This window comes from Engraulis encrasicolus, chromosome 20, assembly GCF_034702125.1.
Source record: "Engraulis encrasicolus isolate BLACKSEA-1 chromosome 20, IST_EnEncr_1.0, whole genome shotgun sequence".
In the NCBI taxonomy this organism is placed as follows: Eukaryota; Metazoa; Chordata; class Actinopteri; order Clupeiformes; family Engraulidae; genus Engraulis; species Engraulis encrasicolus.
The window spans coordinates 44,034,428-44,060,847 of NC_085876.1; the positions used below are offsets into that span (position 1 = coordinate 44,034,428).

General features: G+C 41.6%; 1 protein-coding gene across 1 annotated transcript in view; it reads right to left on the minus strand.

Moving 5' to 3' along the window:
- LOC134436676 (fibrocystin-L-like) overlaps window positions 1-19,422 on the minus strand; it is a 94,450-nt gene extending 75,028 nt beyond the window's left edge. The window contains exons 1-23 of the mRNA XM_063185988.1: window positions 19,327-19,422; window positions 18,809-18,888; window positions 18,288-18,365; window positions 17,953-18,097; window positions 17,497-17,605; window positions 16,435-16,492; window positions 15,696-15,789; window positions 15,272-15,325; window positions 14,861-14,934; window positions 13,546-13,588; window positions 13,178-13,248; window positions 10,842-10,952; window positions 10,444-10,533; window positions 8,408-8,673; window positions 7,766-7,857; window positions 6,575-6,734; window positions 6,134-6,272; window positions 5,662-5,805; window positions 5,047-5,201; window positions 3,819-3,929; window positions 1,819-1,977; window positions 1,183-1,307; window positions 515-684 (exon numbers count right to left, since the gene is read on the minus strand). Coding sequence (XP_063042058.1) covers window positions 515-684; window positions 1,183-1,307; window positions 1,819-1,977; window positions 3,819-3,929; window positions 5,047-5,201; window positions 5,662-5,805; window positions 6,134-6,272; window positions 6,575-6,734; window positions 7,766-7,857; window positions 8,408-8,673; window positions 10,444-10,533; window positions 10,842-10,952; window positions 13,178-13,248; window positions 13,546-13,588; window positions 14,861-14,934; window positions 15,272-15,325; window positions 15,696-15,789; window positions 16,435-16,492; window positions 17,497-17,605; window positions 17,953-18,097; window positions 18,288-18,365; window positions 18,809-18,878 — 2,518 coding nt within the window. The 5' untranslated portion in view covers window positions 18,879-18,888; window positions 19,327-19,422. The remainder of the gene's footprint in view (window positions 1-514; window positions 685-1,182; window positions 1,308-1,818; window positions 1,978-3,818; window positions 3,930-5,046; window positions 5,202-5,661; window positions 5,806-6,133; window positions 6,273-6,574; window positions 6,735-7,765; window positions 7,858-8,407; window positions 8,674-10,443; window positions 10,534-10,841; window positions 10,953-13,177; window positions 13,249-13,545; window positions 13,589-14,860; window positions 14,935-15,271; window positions 15,326-15,695; window positions 15,790-16,434; window positions 16,493-17,496; window positions 17,606-17,952; window positions 18,098-18,287; window positions 18,366-18,808; window positions 18,889-19,326) is intronic.
- Between the last annotated feature and the right edge of the window lie 6,998 nt (window positions 19,423-26,420).

Here is a 26,420-nt window from a genome sequence, read left to right on the forward strand (position 1 = left end):
GAAGAAGAAGAAGAAGAAGAAGAAGAAGAAGAGGAAGCAGAAGAAGAAGAAGAAGAGCTGTGGCCTAGTGGTTAGGGAGTTGGTATTTCAATCTGGGGGTTGGGTTGTAGGTTCAAATCCCACCTGACCCCACCCTATACCTCCATCCATGGCTGAAGTGCGTCTTTGAGTATCCAGAAAAGTGCTATAGGCTACAAATCCTATGTATTATTATTACAATTAGGGCTGTAACGATATTGTATCGAACCGAGAAATCGTGATACACAGAGTTAAAATACTGTATCGTGATGCAAGAAGGCAGTATCGTGATATGTCCTTTCAAAGCTCTGTTACCCTTCAGTCCAGAAAACAACCACATGATATGATGTGATAGTGCGATAAACCTATACACGATCAAAAAGATACATTTAAAAACCATGGGGTGTATCGAACCGTAGGTCAAAAATCGTGATATGAATCGTGAGTTACAGATACAGATACAGTGTATCGTTACAGCCCTGATTACAGTACGTACTGTTGCTGGTGACGGTGGGCATCCTCCCCAGGTGAACTGCGTCCACATAGTAGTCCTCCTCCATTTCAGCCTCCTCGTCCTTGGAGAGATGCAGCTCTGACATCATGTAGTTGCTGCCCATATAGGTAGTCTGCAGCGAACTCATCAGGTCCACACACGCATACTGCCACCTGTTACACACACATCCATGCAAGCACACACACCCACACACAGTTATTAATTCATCAATAGGGTATCATCAATACCGTAATTCTGCAATTCGGAGGTGACAGTGTATTTTATTTATGCATTTTAGTTTTGCGAACAGGCCAAAAAAACCTTTGCTAATACATTAAACCCCTAGATATGTTACGCACTCACTGGACATTCAAATAAAAAGACTTCAGTGTACTCTGTAGCAGCCAGAGCTAAAATGCTGGCCTACCCTGAGCCGTCGGCAGCCGGTAGGGGAACTGTGGCAGTAATATAATAATAGTAGTAATAATAATAATAATAATAATAATAATAATAATAATAATAATAATAATAACAATAATAATAATAACAACAACAACAACAACAACAACAACAATAATAATAATAATAATAATAATAATAATAATAATAATAATAATAATAATAATAATAATAATAATAATAATAATAATAATAACAATAATAATAATTACCCTGATCCGTCGGCAGCCGGTAGAGGAACTGTGGCAGTGACGTCTTCTTTAACACCCTGAGAGTTGACGTAGGAGAACTTCACACCCAGTTCGTTCTTCAGGCCTCCTTTGTAGGCAAGGCAGAGCTGTGGAGGAGGAATGAAAAGTTGTTGTATTTACAGGTATACATGGGTTCTCAGTGTTTATCAACATGATGATATGAGGAGGGGCAAGACACTGGCAGCCAACCACGTGAGCTAATTTTTTGACCGACAGCGGTTTCCAACAATCAGAGGTTGAGTTGTGCGCAGCTAGGTTCGCGCAGTCAGGTTATAAACAAAATTTAGAACCCATGTATATTTGACATTCACATTTCTCACATGAACGCTTTGTAGTTCCAGTAAACATGGCGGGCATAAGTCAAGACTGGAAGCTTGTGAAGTTTGTGGTCTTCCTTCTTTACTATATCAGGTTTTGCCATTTGCCAGATACAGTAATAAAGTCTGAAGTGATTGCGACTCTTCATTTGAATTCCTTTTGGACTCTGAGAATAATAATGAGATTATTATGTTGATCTTTAAAGTGAACAGTAGTGATCCCTCACCATGGCGTGCTGCTCGATATTGATATTTAAAGTGAACAGAAGTGAGCTCTCACCATCGTATGCTGCTCGATGTTGACTTCTCCGTACTTCCCGCCGGTCTCCGTGGTGTCTTCGGAGCTGAAGAGGATCTCAGGGTTCTTGAGGGACCGACGCCCGCAGTACGCCTCCGTCTCCGCCACAACTGTCCCCCTGTTGTCCATGTCTTCAGGAAACTGCCAGAATGGTAATATTACATTACATTACAATTACATTACATTACATTCTATTACATTACATTACATTACATTATATTACATTACAATTCGATTACAGATTGTCTACTAACACAGACTTACGAGAGTGATAAGAAATCACACCTAGCTAGCCTGCAGGTGTGCAAGATCTTCCTTCTCAACTGCAAATTGTTTTTAGATATGTGCTACTACCAACATACATACGGTATGTAAAGCTGGGCTATCAGCTAAATCAGTAGCCTATGTGTATGGTGTTCCAGGAGGGAGGATTACTAATGTGTCACATCAAGCTCTACTAGCTGCCATACGTTACTCTTGCTCTCCTCGTACACTAGCTCACCTCGTACACTTGCTCTCCTCGTACACTTGCTCACCTCGTACACTTGCTCACCTCGTACACTTGCTCACCTCGTACACTTGCTCACCTCGTACACTTGCTCACCTCGTACACTTGCTCACCTCGTTCACTTCCTCACCTCGTACCATATTGGCATCCTGTCTTTGTCTCTTCACTTCTCTGTTTACCTATAACTATATTCAGAAGTGTCAAAAGTACTGTAAAATTACTTCAAAGTTAAAAAAAAGAAACTAAGCACAGTTTCCTACCAACACAGGTAACTTATCTGAGTAGTAACCAGTAGACTTGTGTGCTTGGCTTGCTATCAGCTGACTCTACACTGGTTGGATGAAATTTGAAGTAGGTCGTTGTTAGGTCTGTAGGTCTCATTAGGTACAATGGAGTAAGTGGTGTAACACCTATGTAATAAGCTAAGTGTTAGCATTTACACCATTAATTTGCTTTTACTTCATTTTTTCCCTTTATTTTTGAGAGGACGGTGAAGGAGAGATAGGAAATGAGTGGGGAGAGAGAGACGAGGAAGGATGGGCAAATGACCCGGGCCGGAGTCAAACCCTGTACTCTGTACTGTACTTTGGTCAGACCAGTAGGCCAACATATTAGTTTATTATTTAAAAAATAAAAAAACTGAAATTACATACTTAACTTTTTAAGACCATCTGCTCTTAACCATAGAAGTCATAGAAGACACATTTAAGCCAAACAGTGATATGTATTGTGTACACAATAATGAGGGCTTAGTTTCACCACTCAGTGACTTGAGGCTAAATTTGACTCCTATTGTGATTTCGCATTGCCCCTGAAGAATATGGTAAACAATATGATAATCTCCCCCAGATTCATTTCCTGCTGGAAATGTCTGAAGACGCCTCGAGGAAAGCATACATAGTCTATATAATAATGATAGGTGTGTGTACAGTAGTGTAACATGTCAGCGAAATCCTGTTTGATATCAACCAAGTGTGTCTAAACTTATAAAACATACAGATATTAACATAGTACTGTACATATAGACTTAGTTGACAGTACATGTATGAATGCAGGCACATTACAGTACATTACATAATACATAAGCTTACTTATTGTATACAGTGTACAGTATTATGTATGTGGACATGAGACTGACGTAAGTAAACACTGACATTTATATTATATTTGTGTATTCATTGTATACTTCGAAATAAATGTAAAAAGTAATCTAAAAAGTAATTACAAACTTGTCTTTATCCCAAATTAATTTATATACAGTAGGCCTAATTATAGAAAACAGGACTCTGAATTCATTTTTAATCACCAGCCAAATGGCAAGTAGATGTTAATCTTACTAACCAAACTAATCGTGTGTAAAAGTGACTAGTATTTTCTACCAGTCCAACTAAAATTTTTCCAGCATTTGGTCCGTTGGCTGGTGTTTAGTATTAGTATTAGAATTAGTAATTTAGCAGATAATATTTGTTTTTACCCCAGTGTGCTCGTCCTCGTAGTTTCTGCTGTATTTGACTGCCATGCTCTCCGTAGTCAGCAGGTTGGCAGGACAATCAGCACTGGCCATTTTCATCAGGGCCTCCAACATCTGTACAGCACAGAACAGAATAGAGGAGAATTAATGAGGAGAGTGAAAGCACACCTGAAAACTCCCATTGTCATTGTGACACAGCACTCCACAAGTGCAGACTGCACAAAATGAAATTGCATTTCTTTACCCATGCAAGGGGGCAGCCCCAATGGCGCCCGAAAGGGAGCAGTGCAGTGGGACGGCACCATACTCAGGGTACCTCAATCATGGAGGAGGATGGGGCAGAGCACTGGTTAATTCCTTCCCTCACCATCCTGGCAGGTCAGCAGTCGAACAGGCAACCTTTGGGCTACAAGTCTGACGCCCTAAGCGCTTACCCATGACTGCCCCTAATTAATATACTGTCGCGTAATTTCCAAATATATAAATCTCATGGCGTTTACGTAATTTTGCAGCTAAAATTTGAAAGTATGTAAGATATTTGGGGATGTGATACATGCTGTAGCAACAAAAGCAGCTTTTCTAGCACCTGTAGTTGGACTTGCATCCACATTACGTACAGTAAATATGTGTTCAGTGGATCAGCGCAGTGGAAAAGAATATATTTGTATTATAATTTTCAGATCTATGTATTTTCACGTTTGTACAATATTCTGATTGATTACTGTGTTATGTCATATTCGTGGTCTGAATGCAGAGACATTGAAACTCAGTATGTGGTGTGTTTGTGTGACTCGGAGGCGTTGAATGGGATAGGGCCGGATGGGATTGTGCGTGTACGTGTGCGTGTACGTGTGCATGGTGTCCGAGCGTGCGTGCATGGTGTGTGTACAGACCTCTGTCTCAGAGGCGTTGAATGGGATAGGGCCGGATGGGATTGTGCGTGGTGTGTGTGCGTGTGTGTGTGTCTGTGTGTGTGTGCGTGTGTGTGTGTGTGTGTGTGTGCACATACCTCTGCCTCGGAGGCGTTGAATGGGATAGGGCTAGATGGGAGTGTGCGTGTACGTGTGCGTGTGTGTGTCTGCATGCGTGCGTGGTGTGTGTGTGTGTGCACATACCTCTGCCTCGGAGGCGTTGAATGGGATAGGGCCGGATGGGATTGTGTGTGGTGTGTGTGCGTGTGTGTGTGTCTGTGCGTGTGTGTGTGGTGCGTGCATGGTGTGTGTGTTTAGACCTCTGCCTCAGAGGCGTTGAATAGGATAGGGCCGGATGGGATTCCGCCCCACAGGACGGTGAAAGTCTCCAGGCTCCCCACCCCTTTGGTTGCCTCGGTGACGGTCACTGTGACATCACTGCCCATACTCCAGAAGGACAGGCTTTCGAAATCACCTGCAGGCCACATAGGTCATGTGTCACACACCATAACAACACACGCCTTTCTGTCTGACAGAATTCACCTGCTGCTTGTCGTGTAGACCTGTTTTCCATTCAACTGGATTTGCCATAGTGCTGTCTTCAATATAACTACGTATTTACTGTAGGTTTACAACAAGCATGTTCCATTACTGCTTTTAATATGATAAATCACAAGTTTAATATGATAAAACACCTTTGATAGTTAACTAAATAGTTAATTAGTTTATTATAGATATCTAGGCCCTACTCCATCATCCACAGAGAGACAACAGATGTATTGTGGAAACTTTTACATGTAAAATCAAATTGATTCCAAGTCGATGACCCAAGTCACTTCTGATCAGCGAGGTAGAGATCACTTTTGAAAATATGACAGAAATGAAATCTTATGAAGATCAGACAATAGCTGTCAAGTAGAAGTTAAGAATCAAACCTCGTTCGGAGTTGAACGTCACAGTGTATTGCGCTGACGAGCCCAGATCGCTCTTGGTGACAGAGACAGAGTCGGGCTGAATTGACCAGAGTCCATTTAGAGCAGTGGCAATGTCATCTGCTGATGCACTCACAGCCACTGGCCCTGTGAACCAAACACAATATTAACACACACAGACATGCAGGGCCACACACATACACACACACACACACACACACGCACGCACGCACACACACACATACACACACATACACACACACAAAGGATTTGTGCATTATCCCTGGTGCTACCTTACCCAAAATGACCCAAAATATCCAGTATTGATCCCACCGCCCGAAAAGAGTTCACTACTAGCAATACATCACGACTTCGTCTTTGCTATTCTAGTAACAGCAAATTTATAACAGGGACCATGCCACAACAGTTTGAGTTCATTATGTGTAAATTAGAGTATGGTAAGGTGTGTTGTTACCAGTCCTCTGCGCTCCGTAGCCCAGCGTGTAGAAAGTGGAGGCACATGAGGAGGAGGAGAAACAGCCACTGCTCACGGTGAAGGTCTGCACCTCCTTCACGGCGGCCTTTGTGGCACCCCAGCCATCGAAGCGCAACACCTGGACAACACAAGCAGTAGATGAAGCACGCTCAGTCCAGACACAATGTGTACTATGTGTGTACTATGTCATATCAATGTGTACTATGTGTGTACTATGTCATATGAAGCACGGTCAATCAGGAGATCAAATGTGTACTATGTCATATCAAACCAGAAAACATGTGCAACTTATTAGTATTGCATGTCATGAGCAACAGATCATACTACGTGTAAAGCTGATATTAATGATGTACAAAAGTGCGCTGAAGACCGACCCATTAGAGAAGCGCACCCCTGTGTAGTTGATCAGGTGTTACCAACCTGTTTCTCTGTGAGGATGTCGTATCTGCTGAAGAGGACCTGTTTCTCGTTGCTGGCCTCGAAGGCCTGAGCGTTGGTGTAGGGGCTCTTCCATTTAAACACGCCCACCTGCACCGAACCCGTCCAGCCATAATCCACCAGCAGGACCTCAATGTAGTACCTGCAGCAGAACACACAGAATCATTACTATTTACTATATAGTAGAGATGAACCGTATCCTAATTTTTAGGATCCTGCCGGATACCGGATCCGCTGCTTAAGATCCTGCCGGATCCGGAACCGGATACCGGATCCTACGTAAGGGTTGAAAGACATAGCCTACTCGCACACGTAGGCCCTTTTTATTACGTTGTCTGCAATGGCCGCTTTCAAAGGGCTTTCACTCTATGCAGCGATTGGGTTTGTGAAAGACTGACTGAAAAGCCTAGGCTACGTAAAAACTAGACATTCACCATATCCTGAATTTTAGGTAACTGCCGGACATCGGATCCACTGCTTAAGATCCAGCCGGATCCGAACCCTGTGAGAAACCCTATTAGCCTACCGGATCCGGAACCGGATCTTGGATCCGGTGCATCTCTACTATTTACTATATAGCACAACTCATATTAGACACGCAGCTCAATGTGATTTAACGAAAAAACAAAAACAAAAGTTGACTGAAAAAAAAGACATAGGTATATTTGGCAAAAGTTATGACATACCAGGGGGCTAGCTCCGAAGTTAAAAATCATGGAATGATTGTTGACAAATTGACATTTTTGCCATATCACCCATCCCTAAATAATAGTAGGCCTATTAATAAACAATAATAGTCCAGTATAGTAGCAGTAATAGTAAACAATAGTAGTAGAATATAGTAATAGCAATATTAAATAGTAATAGTGGTAGAGTATAGTATAGTAGTAGAATATAGTAATAGCAATATTAAATAGTAATAGTGAACACTTACGCCTTGCCCTTCTCCAGCTCCATGTAACAGTAATAGTAAACAATAGTGGTACAGTATAGTAATAGTAAACAATAGTGGTACAGTATTAGATTAGATTAGATTAGATTAGATTAGATTAGAATAGATTAGATTAGATTGGATTAGATTACTTTATTAGTCTAATACTGGTATTGGTATTGGTATAGTATAGTAGTATGGTACAGTAATAGTAATATTAAATAGTAATAGTGAAGCCTTACGCCTTGCCCTTCTCCAGCTCCATGCTCTCCGACTTCTGGGACTCAGATGAGTAGAAGCTGCCGGTCACGCCATTCCTGTAGGCGATCAGTTTCTGGAAACACAAGGGGGAGAGAGAAGAGAACCTCTGCTTTAGGCATCTATATATGTAGCGGAGGCTAACTAGCAGAGTTGGCGTGGAATGTTAGTAAACCTCCCTCCCGAAGCACAGTATCAGTTCAGTATCGCTATCGCTATCGCTATCGCTGGGCTGGGGGACTGGTCCTTTAGTCCAGCGGTATTGTGCTGTGACTCCCATTGACGTGGTGGCGAGTTCGTGCCCCCGAGGGGGATGCAGTGCGCAGTAATACGTCGGGTTACATATAGTCTCTAGTACCCTGTCGTCGGGGAAGTTGGTGTGCATGTGTGTGTGTGTGTGTGTGACAGGGATGGATATAAGCACCTGTCCACCCACCAAGGACGGGTAAATTTCAGGGCTGACGGGTACATTTTTCAATTCACTTTTACTGGTAAAAATAGCTAGTGACTGGTAGATTTTAAAATCTACCTGCCACAGTGACTGGTGAAGAAAAAAATTAAGTTCCACCCCTGGTGCGTGTGTGTGTGTGTTTGGAGGGGGGTTGCTGTGTAGGCCTATATAGTACCTTGTCTTCAGGTCTGCCGGTGAGACTGAGGTAGAGCTGGTAGCGGTCGTCTCCCTTGATGTAGAAGCGATAGCGATCGGTGTCCATGGGAACGAAGAAGCCCGATAGCTTGGCGGCAAACTGGTGGATCTCGATGGGGTACTCGTGCCTCAGGGTGTCCAACCAGTGCAGAGAGTAGTCGGCCATGCTGGAGTCGTAACCCAAGATGTCCTCCACATTACTGGGCCGAGACACGTTCCACAGCTCCATCTTAACACCTCGACCACCTGGGTGTGTATGTATGATGGATGTGGGATGGGGTGTTTGTGTGTGTGTGTTGGGGATGGTATGTGTGTATGTGTGTGTGCGTGTGTGTGTGCGCCGCATGTAAGTGTGTGTGTGTGTGTGTGTGTGTGTGTGTGTGTGTGTGTGTGTGTGTGTGTGTGTGTGTGTGTGTGTGTGTGTGTGTGTGTGTGTGTGTGTGTGTGTGTGTGTGTGTGTGTGTGTGCGTGTTTGTACGTAAGCGTAAGCATCCAAGGATGTAAAGAAAAGTATAAAACAAAACAAAGCCCTTTAGTTGTGTAGTTCTGGTGCTATTCATTTCAAGGCTGGGGTGCATTTCTGGAAAATGTAGTTGCTAACTATGTTAGCTACTTTCTTGGTTGTGCAATGCAGTTTCCCATTGGCAACCACCGAAGTTGCTAACTGCTAACAACTACGCTTTCCAGAAATGAACCCGTGAGCAGTGTTTTCTCTGTGATAATCTGTGTGATACATCATGTAGCGTCTAAATCCTAAACATGATTAATGCTACAAATCTAAAATAAATGTTTGTTTTGTTTACCAATGGGCTTCATTATTAGTTCAAGCATATATATATATATATTCCCTCTGGAAAAGTGTGTGATTAATCATGCAGAGTCTAAAACGTATGGTTGACTAAATTGTTGAAGAAGAAATAGTTAAGTGTGCTGTATACAACATTCATAATTGCATTATGCTTGCACCACTGCAAGACTTTTGCATTGATATTCATAAATTACATTGATTAAGGTCTGACCAACAGAAACAAGTCATTTTCTAGGTTTTTCCTTTAACAGGGCTGTGATTGCCATTGCCACAGTGATAGTTGTTTATCACTTACAGGTATATTCTTTTAAGTATTTTTCCTTTACAATAATTAATAATTATTAATAGACAACAAGCCGATGCGTTAGAAGTCCTTTTTTTTACATGGACATCAAGCCGAAACGCGTTGGCTTGATGTCCATATCCATGTAAAAATAAAGGACTTTTAAACGGACCCCCTCTGTCTGTTCCTAAGTTTTCATTTTTGGATACCGATGAGCACCTGAAGATTTTTTATGAAACTACATAAACTGAACACTGCACACTGCACACAACGAAATTGCATCTATGCCTCGCCCGTGCAAGAGGGCAACCCTCAATGGCCCCCCAAGGAGCAGTGCGGTGGTACGGTACCATGCTCAGGGTACATCAGTCATGGAGGAGGATGGGGAAGAGCACTGGTTAATTACTCCCCCCACCAACCTGGCAGGTTGGGAGTCAAACCGGCAACCTTTGGGCTACAAGTCTGATGCCCTAACCGCTTACCCATGACTGTGACTGGTGTGTCTCTGTGACTCAGCAGAATTGTGTAGTTCACATCAAGAGGGAACAATAGAATACCCATCAACACGTCATGAATGACAGACAGGCCTCTCTGTCGCTTACATGCAATCATGTACGGCATCTTCACACTGACTGATATGACTTGAGGCGTTCACTCAGAGTCAATCACCCGACAAGACAATAGAAGACAACACACATAGTACACTTCACACGCAAAACCTGTACACACAAATACAGTACACACACGCGCGCAGGCACGCATGCAGGCACACACACACTCTCACACACACACACACACACACACACACACACACACACACACACACACACACACACACACACACACATACACACACACACACACAAGGTGGTACTTGTATTACACTACTGAAGTGCATCAGAGCTGTCAGTCTGTCAGTCGTCACCTGGGAAGACGGTCATGTTGGTCCATGTGTGTCTGGGCGTCCTGCACGTGATCTTGTCATCACTCACACTCATCACCTTGCATTTCTGACCTGGTGGCACCATGGAGAAGACAAGACATAACAGGGGTTCAATCAGTGGCACTGCTACCTGGCTCTTCACTCCTACAATCTCTTCCTCTGCTGACAACCAGGGTAGCCATGATAACAACAGTGTGCACAGACTACAAGGGAACAATGACAATGACAGAAGGCTGTTGTCAACAAGACACATACTCCGTGACAACAACACACATACTCCATGACTGATTGAGTCTGTTTTTTATGTGTATTTATGTATATATATATATATATATAATATTACACAGCATCTCTCTCTATTTCTCCAGATGATGACTTACCTCCAACCAAAACCTCCACTGGCTTATCAGTTTCATCAAAGTGGCGCCCCCTGATGGTCAGGAGTGTGCCCCCCAGGACACTGCCCTCGGACGGGGAGATTCCTGTCACCTCTGAGGATCAAATCATGAAAACAGAGATCATAATACAGTATTAGGGCCTGTTTTCAGATATGGGTAGATGACGTGACGTGTAAATTTTGCTGTCGCAGGCTCTTAAAATTAAGTAAATTCATGCTTTCAAAATTATCAATGCTTTAAATGATTAAACTAATGTCGTTGTTGTGAAAAAGTAATGTGTAATAAATACAGAGCTTAAATAAGTATACTTAATTTTGAGTCAAATGTCACATTTGTCCTATGGTGTGACTGAGGCAAGCCTGGTTCTCCATATTAAAACATTTTTAAATAAATAATCAAAGCTCAGTCATTTGTCTAAAGAACCCTGGCATGTTTTTCAAGGTGTCTATTTTAGCAAGTGGCAATGCTTAATTTTTTCCCTGTTTTCTGAGACCGTATGGACTTATGAAACTTTGTCGCAGAAAACTATGTCCTGTGGTGTGACATCATATTTTTGGTTAATTCTGTGGATAATTATCTATTGTTAAAGCTCCAGCGGTACATAAATTGTGACTTTAGACCCTTAAGAAGCCAATGGCAAGGGTGGATTTTAGATTTTTCTCTCAGAGTTCTTCAGTCAATCAATTATGTTTTGCTACCACAAGATGTATTAATTTTGTAGTCCTTTGGTGTGACAGCCATAAAATACATTTTGACAATAGTGTATATTTTTCATATTTTTTTCATATGTAGATGTATGAAAATGCATCTTACTAAAGGTGAAATTGTATTTCAGTTGGCAACGACATGGCTTTAAATTAACTCAAAAGCTCAAAAGTCCTATGGTGTGATGGTAAAAGTCCTATGTTGTGATGATAAAAGTCCTATGGTGTGACACTTTGGAGTATCACACCAAAGGACAAACAGGTCACACCAATGGACTAGATATTTGAGAAATAGCTTTTAAAACAACTGGTAGTACATATCTATTTTGTTGTGTTGTTTGACTAGATAAATATTGTGTATTCAAATTACTTATTCCTTTATTGGCCTTTGGAATTTATACTTTGATGCATTGTTGATGAATATTTGCTGTTGATTTTAGATACTGTCAAATGATATAAAATGTAATTAATGGTGCTTTGAAACCATAAAATATAACGGTAACAGTGAAGGAAAGATCAGTGAGAGAGTATATAGAGGAGTATAGATGAATAAAGTATGCTGTGGAGAGCTCAATGTACAGCATAAATGTGCTGTCCAGCTTGAGATACCAAACAGGCACTGGCCACTACACACTACAGGTTCAATGGTGTGACAGTCATAGCATACCTACAAAAGTGTGATGGTCATGCCAAGGTCACACTTCAGTATGAGTCTTATGAGCTCTGCAGGTTACATTTAATGACCGCATGGCTGTCATTAAGAGTTACGATAGGCTGATAATCGACGATTCAAAGACTTATAAGTGTAAAGTGTAGGTCCATATTGACTACAACATTATATTATGATCAAAAGACAAAATAATCATGTTGATATATTTGTTTCTGGCTCAGTTTTGCATTTCTGTCCTTTAGCGTGACATGAATGTCCTACGGTGTGACATGTTTTAAACGCTCAAATAATTGTTTGAGCTAAACAATATGTTTGATAAACACTGAATATTGCATTAGGGAAGAACAAATTATCGTCCCTGAAAAGTTAGTATAAATTCGGACAATTTTGAACATTTAAAAGAAAGATATCCCTGTTTTTCCTCGAAGGTTTCTAATAATCTCACATCTAATGGGAAAAAAATACTTAAATGGTAATTTCTCATTAAATTAAGACTTTAAAAAATTGCAATAAATATGAAGAGTGTAACAATGTTCATAAAACTCCATCAAGCCATTTCTACATTACTTAATATATTTATTTCTTAACGTCACACCAAAGGACATATTTTCAGCAAATTGCTTTATCAACGTAAATAAATAATCAATGAATAGACCAACATTGTGACCACTTGGATTTTTTGAAAGATTAATTGCTGCACTACGTAGACATATACTTTTTTCCCTCATAAACAATGTTTTGTGAAAAAAATGTTTTTTGCTGCCTATCCGTCATCTACCCATATCTAGATTGTGTATACAATCACTATATTTTTAGTTTTTGTTGTTGTTGTTGTAAATTGTCTTTTAACAACATTGTGGGGGGTTGCACAGCAGAATTTAAAAGCTACACCCTAAATATCCTATAAATGACTTGTTTTCATTCTGTTTCACCGCATACTATACCTGCATAGGTCTGGAACATGGACAACTTGTTCAAACCAGAGACAAAGAAGACCTTCTCGTCAGGTTGACTCCTGAAATGCAAATATCAAAATGGTGTGTGATGCATTACACGTAAGATATGAGATGCTTCTCGCCACACAACAAAGTTGGTGGCAATAGTACCTGTAAATCAGAACTACAAACAAACAAGAAGTCCACAGTGGCCGTTGTTGTTGCTGTGCTAATTCAACTTAGCAAGTCAATTTAACATCTTCTGGAGTGAATTTGGTCACAGAGTGCTCCAGGAAATTGGTTTTAATAGAATGCTTTATTCTCGGGCACTTGACCTACTTTGCTTTTCAGAGAAAATGCCATAGATGTGGTGTTACCTTCCATACGAACTGTCCAGGATGTAACTCAGGTTGTGATGACCTAAGAGGGAAGGAGAGGCCTCAGGTGAGACAGGTATTCGTATCGTTGCCCTATTATGACACAGACACCACTGCCTTGACCACATATTACCTCACTCTCCCTCTGGATCAATGAAGTGTCACTGCTCTAGCTCCTCTAAACATGGGTAGAGTTACTAAGTCCTTTACTAATCACCAGGGGGAAATGAAGGGTTAATACATTATACAGTTGTTGTCGAAAGAGTTAAGTTGTAAGTAAGAATTTCTTTTTGAAGACATCCAGTTGCTGAAATCTTGTCCAGTTGCAAAAACTCTTGATGAAGTGCTCCGATACAAATCAGAATATTCAGGCATACTGTATACAACGCAAAGCTATATCGATGACACTGTGCATCAAGCTTTTGATGGAGCAGCTGTGGTTGAGGTAAAAGAGCTGGTACTGGGATTGGAAAGTAGCAGGTTCGATTTCAGTGAAAGTTAGGAAGAGTGGGTGGGGAGATGAAATGTCCAACTCTCCCCCACAGTCTCAGGTTTCCCACTCAGCAAGGCATCGTAATAGGTTTCCTTCATTAAAAATCCTAACCCTGATCTTATGTATTAACCCTGCCTGGTCTGAATACTCTGTGACCGCGACATACTGTACAGGATTATTAGATTGACAAGAATATTAATATTAATTCAATGCCATGACTGGGGCACCTGCACATACCCTGAACAGCAGTCTTTCCAACAAGGAGGATTATACTGTGAACTACTGATTATGCCTTTGAGTGAGAGTAGCTTTGGACAAAAGCACCTTCTAAATGTCATGTAATCTAACCCTCCATTGTTCCATGGGGCTTCCCTTGTATTCACTTTGCAATAGAGTCAGCCAAAACGTATATGAAATTTGCTACACTTATGAAATAAACATCTATGCAGTGGAATATCGCTGTGATTGGAATACTGCGGTGGTCACAAATGTGTGGTGATTCATCTGTTAAGTCATTTTGAGCAGCCGTGGCCTAGTGGTTAGAGAGTTGAGCTTTCAATCTAGGGGTTGGCAGTTCGAATCTCCCCTGACCTCTCCTTACATCTCCATCCATGGCTGAAGTGCCCTTGAGCAAGGCACCTAACCTCACATTGCTCCAGGGACTGTAACCAATACCCTGACACATAATAGTTGTAAGTCGCTTTGAACAAATGAAAGCGTCAGCTAAGTGAAATGTAATGTAATGTAATGTAATAATTTTGGTGGCATTGTCTAGTGTCTGACTTGTGTTGCTGTCAAACAGGAATATTTGAAGGTCCTTACCGATGTATGTTCCAGTCATTGAGCAGTTCATGCGGCCATTCCTGCTGGTCTCAGAATCTAGCTGTATGCCATAGCTGCACAGAGGAGGATGGACGTTTAGTTGTTAAGATCATAACTTTCATTCATAACAAGCGTATTCATGTCAATAACTTAATGTTGGTTTCTAATTGCATAACAACTACCATAATGATTATTACAGTTACAATATTAAACTCTATAGTAATTATTTATTATCTATGACTTTCCATGATATTCCCTGTATGTGGACAGTAGTGGCAACTGTCGGTGACTTGAAAGTCTCACATTTCAAAAGACAGTCTTATATATGTACTTTCTCCTATACTGTTTATTAGTAAAAGGACAATTCCAATATCATCAAAGTCAAACCCCAAGTGTGTAAAAGCGACTCACAGATCATCAGAGTTGGGCTTCAGCAGTTCACAGGGCATCCCGCCCATGTAGGCCCTGCAATACAAAAACAGGCCTGTAGTTGGCAAAAGCAACAATGTAATATATAGGGAAGTATACAGTACACATTACAGAGTTTTCCAACAATGGTGACAATAGTTTCATAAATTCATGTTGAGGTTGAAAATTTGGATATTCCTCATTAATCAGGAAAATCTCATACATGAGAAACACAGCTCAGTCAAATAATTATTTTTTCTGCCTTTATTTATTCAGACTTGTTGGTGATTGTGATGGCTACACTTCACAGCAACCAGTGCATGCAGCAAAATGTACCATGCATTTCAACCTGTGGAAAGCGTTCATGAGAAGTCAAGGAAATAACTGTAACTACTCCTGTAACTACTACTACTGTAGTTTGTGTCACCTCAGGAATCTGACGTTGAGGCCGTTGGTGCTTGTGTCTGTGTTGCTCCCGTAGACATCCGTGAAGATTCGACCCCACATCTGAATCAAGGTACCTGCAGGGTGTGTGGTCAAGCAATCAATCACAAGTGGTGCTGAACAGCATGCTGCCTTGTATTCAAGTTCTCTCACAGCTCTCACTCGTGGTGGCATACAGGCATAATGTCTGTCACGGCCTTCAACATTTTTTTTTGAATATCACACTGTTACTCCATAGTGGAATGACAAAAGCAAGGGAGTAACATCTTAAGGCAGTGAGATTAATGGAAGTGAGTGTCATTACGCTACCCAGCAGTCCTGTGCATGAACCAGTAAAAGAAAAGCCTCACTCTGTGACTCTCTACAACTGTAATTCTTGTTTTTCTTTAAGTGGGTTTGCATGAGAGACAGACGTTTCAGCCCACCGGTAAGCATATCCTACCACAATAACCTTTTTGAAACATAGACAGCATTGTTAATATTAAAGGAATATATATTTATTTATTTATTTATTTTTAATTTTTTTTTAACATCCATGCAGCATGCTACCATAATGTGTTCAACTTATATTGCAACACTTCTTAGAAATATGAGGGCCTTCTTGTTGGCCACCAATGCCTTGAAATTATATCACGCTATTGCTAAATTATGGAATGACAAAGCCAGTGAATCTTGCAGTACTACCTTTTTAGTAAGGTTAATGGATAGCTGAGCATTCTTACCTGGCGTCCCGGTGAAGGGACCAATACTGTGAATTGAAGGAGTGGCCCACCATCGAGTCTGAAGTTAGTCAGAAAAATGATTCACACATTAATTAAGGCATTGCATTGCATTACACAGCACTGAAACTGTTGCAAAATGCTAAATGCTGTATGACTACACAGGTAATGTTTTGCCATAAAACAACAAATAGGAGGCGCCTCCTGATTACTAGTATCAAAGCGGCTGACATTGGCCATTTCTTCTTAATAATGCTTGATCTCTGACCTTAATGTCTTATGACCTTAATGAAGTTGTGCTGTTGTTACGTTTGACTAATCACAATAAATTGAATGCATTTATTTATTTGGTATTTAGTATGCCCTGCTATTACTATCTTAATACTTAGGAGCTTGTTCCACTTAGTAGGATATTTTTGAATGTGGATATTTTTTTTCTCCTGGTTACATTGGTTTTGGCCTTCCGTTTCCACGTAGCAGATTTTTGAAATCCAGATATAAAAAAAAGCAAGCTTTAAAAATATCCTATTTGGCGGGCTAAAACGCATTTGTTACAATGGAGTATTTATTCCCATACGTGTAACCATCACAGTAGGGAGACATCCTGCCAATTTCAACATGTGGCTGTAATGCTCACATTTGTATAAACTTGACAGTATCTTGCAACACTGCACTTTCTTGTTCAACACTTTCAAAAATTCTGACCATATTAATAGGGGCATAGTTTCTTAACATCTTTATTAAAAAATAAAACGTTTCAACATACTCTCAAAAGTTATTGCTGTGTCATACACAGTGTCTGCTGGTGTTGCATAAGGATGAGGATAGCGTGCGTGAGTATTTCAACGGCATGTTGAAATTGGCAGGAATTCTCCTTCAAACATTGGACAACTAGACTTAACTATGAAGTCATATGATCTGATGCCTAATACAGTAGGCCTATATCGTCTGTACAGTACTTATCACATAGTTTGTGCAGTATGTTAACGACATAGTAATACAGTAGGTTATAATGATCTGTATAGTATATCATATCACATGGTTTGTGCAGTACATTTTACTTACATAGAAACTGCAGATGTAGTGAGTGTACCAGCCATTGCAGAGTCGGCTGGTGGGAATCGGCTTCCCATCCACACTGACGCGGATGTGGTAGTCATCGCGAGGCATGGCCCTAAGAAAGGAATGAAGGATATACTGTATCTAACTTGTAGAGGTATGGTGTGCACAGTTAGGCCTATAGTCTACGTAGAACGCAGGTATATGCAGTATACCCACTTCAAAATGTCAGGGATTTCAGTATTCCCACTTTGATTGATCCATTATTTAGAAAAGCAGAAATATATACAGTGGGTGTGCATGATGTCCTTAACCAAAATTACCGTACATCCATGTAAAAAAGTGTTTTACACAGGTATTTCATGTATTTAAAGCTATTTACAAATACTTTTTAAAAATCTAATAAAGTCAAACAAAGGCTTATTTTTATGTGGGGGGCGGTTTCCATTGTTGTAGGCCTACCTTGTGTAGCACAAGATCTGGTTGGCATGGGTGGAGTCCCGCTCCACATCGCAAGGAAAAGACCGGGTCTTGGACACAAGAGTCACACTGTTCCCAAAGTCAGCATCCTCGGGGTTCAGTGAAAACTGATTCTCCTGGGCAAAACCTACCAGGGATTAACACAGCCAAGTTATTTGTTTTCAGTCTTACTACTTTGCACACACAGGTTTCTGAGTGTATCCTGCATGTAGCTGAAATATTACTCAATTGACAGCAACATTCTGTTCATTCACTTTCAATTGCTGTGTAAACGGTGCACATGGGGCCTACATGATAGATTTCCAGAACTTTCTCACCTTCCCCTTTTATGGTGATTCTTGTCGCTCCGTTTGTGCTTCCAGTATGAGGATCAATTCTAAACACCCGCTGGGCATCTAGAGAGAGAGAGAGAGAGAGAGAGAGAGAGAGAGAGAGAGAGAGAGAGAGAGAGAGAGAGAGAGAGAGAGAGAGAGAGAGAGAGAGAGAGAGAGAGAGAAGAGAAGAGAAGAGTAGAGTAGAGTAGAGTAACTTCATTAATCCCCAGGGGGAAATTCAGGTATGTATCCAGTAGCTTACATAAATACACAAATAAAGAAATGCCAACATGAACATTTCAAGACACAAATAACACAGGAATAGTCAGGGAGGGGAAAATAAAAATATTAGTAAAGATAAAGAAGAGAGAGAGAGAGAGAGAGAGAGAGAGAGAGAGAGAGAGAGAGAGAGAGAGAGAGAGAGAGAGAGAGAGAGAGAGAGAGAGAGAGAGAGAATTTAAGACTCTTCGTTTTCCTCCATCATTACTCCTCAAGTAAGACAAAAGGGAATGGAAATTACCCACCTGTGCAACAGAAGAAAATAACTGCAAGCGAAAAGTGCACCTGCCGCCGCGTGCGCGCCATGGTGCCCATCGTTCTTCCCCTGTAATAAACCAACGGATTGGTCATTTACATGTCTAACATACTTTTAGTTTAGGCAACCCAATCCGTAAAGACAAAATCAGTAAGTTGCAACTACTAGGCTACAGCATGGTGATGATCAAAATCAACATGATGGTTCAAAGTTTTCATCGCAGATAAACTATTTGATATTTCAAGCAGGCCAATAAGTCTAGGCCAAGTCTTTTTACAATTTCAGCAGCAACTCGTGATAGCTAAACAAGCACTAAACAAGTGGTTAACTGTTTTTATCCAATTTAGCTTATAGCGCTACATGAAGAGGTACGTGATGCATGCCAAGTTGAGTAAGTCTTTTAAATAGTTGTTGACAAGTTGTCATAACTTAGGCTAGGCTACATAACAATGAAAGAGTGTGTTCCTTCCTTGTTGCCGGTATTACATCTCCGAAAATATTGCCTACCTGTCGTGATCGCGGCCACTGACAGAGTGGTTCTCATTCACACCAGTGCAGAGATTTTCAAAGTGTATCCATCCAGCATCCGACTGGGAGGTGCCCTCGCGCACCGCGCACCCGCTCGCCGGTGAGCTGAGGGAGTGGTCAGTCAGGTCTCCTACAAAGCGGGGACACACCCACGTCCACCAGCACTGTCACATCATGCATGAGCAGCTATTAACTTGTCTGTGACAACGATCAGGCAGATCAAAGGCTTCATTTCTTATCTCTGCTCCCGACGTGACGTCACACTTGATGTAGAGTTGATACAACTCTGTGATGATGGTGGCAGAGGCACAGCTTCAGCTGACGTTGACAACAAATAGTCTATAGGCCTACAAGTAAGACCTGTGGGATGATCAGCTTTAGATGGATTGACTCTCATATTATTATATTCACAATAGTGATGCAAGCAAGAAAAATAACCACAAGCACTGTCTGTTTGAAAAAAAAAACAACTTATTTTAGGATGCCGTGCACATTAGGCCAATTGTATCCTGTAAGGCCTAACGAAAAGGTAACTTTTAATGGTATCAAAAGTTTTTTTGTTTTTTTTAATCTAATTGTCAAACACCTTTGAGTAGGCCTATTTTAAGGATTTCTCTTGAGTGACTGACAGCAGAAACTCTTAAAATACATAAGAGTCTTACAACACCCACCCACTGCCATTCTATCCTAAGCTACCTGTGGGGTCTGCCTTGGGCAATAGTAATAGCATTGACACAGTGGACATAATTGCATGGTGATTCTAATGCCATGGTTGTCCGTGCACCTCAGCCCTGTGTATCCTGTTGCCATTGTTGCCTGGGGACATCATGTTCTTCATGATGTGTCACATGACACAGGACATGTCATTCTTCTGGTGTCCGAGTCGCAGGTTTGTTTGCAACTTAGGCATCAGAAAGAATGCAGACAAACAGAAAAATATACACCCACACACACACACACACGCACACGCACACACACACACACACACACACACACACACACACACACACACCGAGACACACACACACACACACACGTACACACACACGTGAGCAGTGAGCACGCAAGTCCTTTCAGGTGAATGACCATCCATGCATGATAAGCCATCAAACAATGTGAAACAATGAGGGAAAATACTAAGAACAAACACAAACAACATGAGGCTATTTCAGGACGTTCAGGACTCCTCATGTCCCTGCACAACAGTGCATTTCCATTAAAACTATCGTCATCGTTGCCAGGCATTCGACAGCAAAGAACATCGAGATGGATATCATATCGCTCCGTCATTTAAAGGATAACTTCTGCCAATTTCAATATGCTGTTGTATTGCTCACGTTACCCTTGACTTGCCAGTACCCGGTGATGCTGCATTTTTCGAGTCAGCACTTTCTGAGATCGGAGCTATTCTAATTTTGTTTACATTCAACATTTTCTCAACATATGCCAACTCCAATTATTATCCTAAAAGGTATCGCTGGTGGGCCCTGCCGTGGCCAACCGGTATGGGCACTCGTTTGTCATGAGGCCGACCAGGGTTCGATTCCCAGCCTGGGTCCTTTGCCGACCCCTCCCTCCCTATCTCTCTGCCCATTCGTTTCCTGTCCACCTCTCAAACTGTCCTGTCAAATAAAGTCATAAAAAACCACAAAAAAAATAATGATAAAAAAGGTATCGCTGGTGGGGGGCCCCCTTGCACAAGTGATGCAAAAATCAATTTTTGCAGTGTGCATTTGTGTGCTGTGCCACAATGACAATGGGAGTTGCAGTTTCCCAGTTGGGCTTTCACATACAGGCTAGTCTTGGGGACACTTGATTGGCACCTACTTGGTCTGTTCACTAATGCATTGGTTCCCAAATTAGTCCTGGATCCCTTGGAAGGTCGCAGAGGTACTGAAGGGGCGTTGCCCTCTGATGAAGATGGAAGCTATGTACTGTCGAAACATGTTAGGGAAAAGATAAGGATCCTCAAAGGGTGAATTTTATCTTTTCTAATTTAAGAAAGAGCATGACGTCCTCCAACCATCCGGCGAGGGAAGGAGGTGGGTGAGATATCCATCCCAAGAGAATCCTGCGGCGCGCGAGCAGTGACGTCAGACTGGGCTTTTGTAACCGTGCCTGGATCTAGAGGAATGCCAAAAATTGTTGTGAAGGGGTTTGGTTCGATTGGTATGTTCAATGCATCAAGGTTTTAAACGTTCCAGACAAATATGAGGGACAAGACTAAAAACTATGTGTGAGATTGGCAGGAGAAAATGAACACCTGCTACAACTTGCGTCTGATCCTGGGTATATTTCAGCCAGTTTGGCTTTGCTATAATGTACCCTGTGAAGGACTTTAAACTGAATAGGAGACAGTGGTGTAGTCTACTGTTTTGTGGTGGGTATACTGTATATTTGATTTGTTTTTGATGTGGGTATACTGTATATATTTGTGCTATTATACATAATGGATAAATCAATTTTAAGTGGGTATAGTGAAATCCCTGAAATTTTGAATCCGCATACCCGCGTTCTACGTAGACTACACCACTGAATAGGAGACAGACGTGCACAGGATGATGAAGAATTAGCTCTGCATGAGCACATTCCCAAGTATCTCCCAGCTCCACTCCCAACTCGTCTTCCCAACGACTTTAAATCCTTGTTAGGTTTTGGTCATCCAGAGGCATAAGTCTGCCATATATTTAAACGTGAGATTACCCCTTTCCTTGGTTTTACGAGCGTTAGTTCTTCCCAAAGTGAAAGGGATAACTGGTGGTGGTTGGTACAAAATGGGTAACGCTTTAGAATAACTGCCCCTAAAAGCTTTCGAAACGCTATATATTCAATAAAGTAATTATCAACAAATGATTGTGAATGAGTAAGAAATACTATGTTAACACAGCAGACTCAGCACAGCCACATTGTTCCTGGAAGTTTGTCCTCCAAAGACCAGAAGGCTTGAAATCACTGGATATAGAAGTAGCCTAGGAAGACAAACACACATACAACTCATACAGTAGAAGTCCATTCCCACTCCACTGTGCAGTTGCAGTTTGGTTCTTACTCATACAAACATTTGTTAATGTTTTGTTTATGTTCTATTGTTGGGGGGGCTATGGGTGGGGAGGTCCTGCATTGTATGTATTGAGAGAGGGTCCTTTCAGATGATTTTGTCAGCTGTCAGCTGTCAGCGGCCCTAATAATACTTGAAAGTGTTTAGATTGGACTCTGTGACCTATCAGACTGCTACCACAGCTACTGAAGCTACAGCTAACACCGTTTAGGTCCCCCGGCTGGTCTGGCCCTTCCTCCATGTAAATGTGCGAGTAATCCACCCGGCTCAAAGTGTGGCCAAAGGTGAAACCCAGAGCTGCCAGGTGATGATCAGTACAGCACATCAGAGGAAGGCGGAAGGAGTCACTCAGGCCATGCGGATGACATGCAGGGCTTAACTGGTGGAGAAATAGGGCCCGGGCACTTTTGGGCGAAAGGGCCCCCCTCACTCAGGCGATTCTAGGGTCAGGTGGGGCCCCAAGTGAAAATGCGAAAGAATGAACATTTGAACCAAAATCACAACTACTGTAGTACAGTATTGTGTTGTTCTTCACTATCTAGGTTCTTGGGGGCCCCAAGCGGCTGCCTGCCTTGCCTGGTGGCAAGATGCGCCCCTCATAATTAGTAACGCAAAACTGACTGACCGGTGGGCCCCGCACCCTCGTGGGCCCCTATTTCCAGAAATGTAACAAAAAAAGTTATAGTATTTTTTTTTACATTTCTGAAAATAGGGGCCCACGAGGGTGCGGGGCCCACCGGCAAATGCCCGCTATGCCAGATGGCCAGTCCAGCCCTGATGACATGTTACAGTGTCTAACCACAGTGTCTATGCAGGAGGAGAGAAGTGCCGCACACTCCAGAGTTGCATAAAACAGGTTTTTAATGTAACAATGTTTCGGCCTCCCGGCCTTCCTCAGGTCCCGCATCTGGCTCACACAGTTGATTGCACCTTTGCAAGACACACGACCAAACAGTGAAGTGAAAGCCCATTGGGAAACTCCAACTCCCATTGTCATTGTGACATAGCACTCCACAGCACACAAGTGAACACTGCACACAACGAAATTGCATTTATGCCTCACCCGTGCAAGGGGGCAGCCCTCAGTGGCGCCCCATGGGGAGCAGTGCGGTGGGACGGTACCATGCTCAGAGTACCTCAGTCATGGAGGAGGATGGGGGAGAGCACTGGTTGATTACTCACCCCACCAACCTGGTGGGCCGGGAGTCGAACCGGCAACCTCTGGGATGCAAGCCTGACGCCCTAACCGCTCACACAGTTGAATGCACCTCTGCAAGACACACGACAAACGGCCCTATTTCACGTGTTTTATGCAGCTCTGGAGTGTGCGGCACTTCTTCTGCGGCACTTTACTGGTTGCCAGCACATCCTTTTCTGGTGTGCGTTTTGCACCTCCACTCATCATGTTACAGTGTCTAACCACACTGTAAAACACTGCAGCCAGTTAAACGTAAAAAAGTATGTTGCCCTGCTGCCTTACGTTTGTAAGTTAACTAAACTTAAGAAAGCCTTGAATTGACTTAGGTCTCGAAAAAAGTAGACTGAAAAACTTGGAAAAGGCAGGCAATTCAGTTTTCTTACGTTTGACTAGCTAAAATGTTTTACAGTGCAGTTTCAATTAAATTCAAGGTACACTCAAACTCAGGCATAGTTGTTGCTGTCTTTGGGTGTGTGTCCAATAATAGTCATCAGTGGTAAGACCTCGTGGTCTCGATTATTGTCTTTACTACAGCTGGGGCACTGCACTGTTACTCCAGGGACCCGTGTTCGATTCTGGCCGAAGCTCCTTTGCTGATCTTTCCCCATCTCTTTCTAGAGAAAAAGAAGCTCCCACATACTGTTCACATTTGCAGAGGGGTTTTTTTTTTTTTTACTTGCGACGTTTCGGTCTATGACATTCTTCAAGCAATTAATTTCAATTCATCTCTTTCTACCACTTACTTCCTGTGTTTTCTCATATTGTCCTAATTAAATACCCCCACCCCCACCCCCCAAGCAAAACCCTCTGTTATAAAATAGCAGTTACCAGAATGGCAATGAACAAGTCATAATGTATAACTAAAGGCACTGTGCAGTAAAGTAAAGTTTTTTCAGTGACGGTGGAATGGCCTTTTACATATTACTCAGGCGCAATTCGTCCTGAAGACCCCTTCGAACTGTGTCTGTGTAAAATGGTCATGGGTCATTAAATTGTTTAGTTAAAGGGGCACAAGGTAGGATGACGTCATTTGCGCGGTGCCCGTGGCATGCCTGTCTCAAAATCTACACCGTAATGAAAAAATGCTATTCAAATAAACTCGCTGTGAGACTGTTTTTCATCACGGCATGCCAGCAATTGATACAAACATGAATACGGTATGTAAAGCAATGTTTCAAATGAAAATCGTTTCCCATGACACTCGTTCGGTCCGACGCTGTCAAAAGTTGCATGTGGGGTTTTCTGACAGCGGACCGTGAAAGTGGTCGTGAGAGCCATTGTTCACTTACTAATGACTCGCATAAGGATCGGCTGACTCGGGACCATGATTAATTAAACTTTTAATCCTACCTGGAGCCCCTGTAAGACAATAAGCAAAAGGTTGTCGTCTCTTGTTGTCTACTACTCTGTCTGATGTTATGCAACCAGACCAAAACAAATCTGCTGCTGCTGCGGTAAGACAATAGTTGTCATATTTGGCAGTGACCCCAGTTGTTTGGGGGTCATCATTAGCCAAAACACGTCATTGTTAGTTACTGTGCGTGGCGGGCAACTAAATATAGCAAACTCACAATGGAAGAATGTGTGTGGGCCTGCCATGCACTGCCAAGTTACAACACTGTAACCTGAGACTAAAAAGCATTCCTACAGTACTCAAAGCATTCCTAAAGCCTTTGTTCCTCTCACGCACCTTTGGTAGTCCGGGAGCCGTGGGGTTGAACCCAGATTTCTTTGATAAAGTTCTTTTTTTTGCTTTATCTGATAGATTTTAGGCAAGTCTTCAAGATTTCAGACGATGCCCGGTGATATCACTTGAGCTTTTTCAGATTTTCAGCCTTTATTGTCCCATAAATGCAAATTATGACAAAAAACTAAAGACACCTAATATTACTGTGAATAATGTTACAAAATGTACCAAATTGCTTATATTACCTGAAAAACATTCACATTGGACTGCCTTAACACTGCCCTTATTGAAACAAACCCAATATGGGGTAATAATTAACCCTTTCATAACAGCAATCCCACAAATAAGACGAGACACTGTAGGTGAATAGGGTTTTTTTTAACTTGCAGATATCAATATGAAACTTTATCAGATGATTACTCGTATGAATTGGAGAAAAAAATGTATTACAAGTTTTCTATATTTTATGTTTAAATATGCTAATTAGGCTATTATCTAATTAAATATGCACTAATTTGCATTATATTTTGATGCAATGAATCTGACCACCTGAAAATGCCAGCTTCAAAATTCCTTTTTTAGTTTGTTAATATCCTACATACAAGAATATTTACTGTGGTTAATTGTGGCTATCTCCTTTCGTTATCCAGGTACAGAGAAAATACTGCTAATAACCTTAAAAAATGCGATTTCGGCCTATTTTTATGCATTTAGTTATATAAATCAGGTCATGAATGACAAATCAACAAATGCCTCAGTAAAAACATTCACAACATTGCTTAGAATAAGACTGTAAAGTATAGAACGGATTGTGCATTATGAGATCCTGCATAACATCACATCATGACAACATACATGACAACATCGCCGGTAGGTAGCCTACCACAAATAGCCAACATAAAAATTAAAAAAAAAAGAACAACAGAGTGTGGGGGTAACTGGTGAGCAGTCGTTGGCTGGTCCAAAAGAGGAGTAAAGAAATGACATACATCCAGTGTATCCAGACTGGTATTGAATGATCACTTAAATCCATAAAGCCCTCAAATAAGATCTGTACATGCATTTAAATTTACACAGAAAGACCTATATACACTGCAACATACAGTACAGCACGCTCAGAGAGAGAGAGA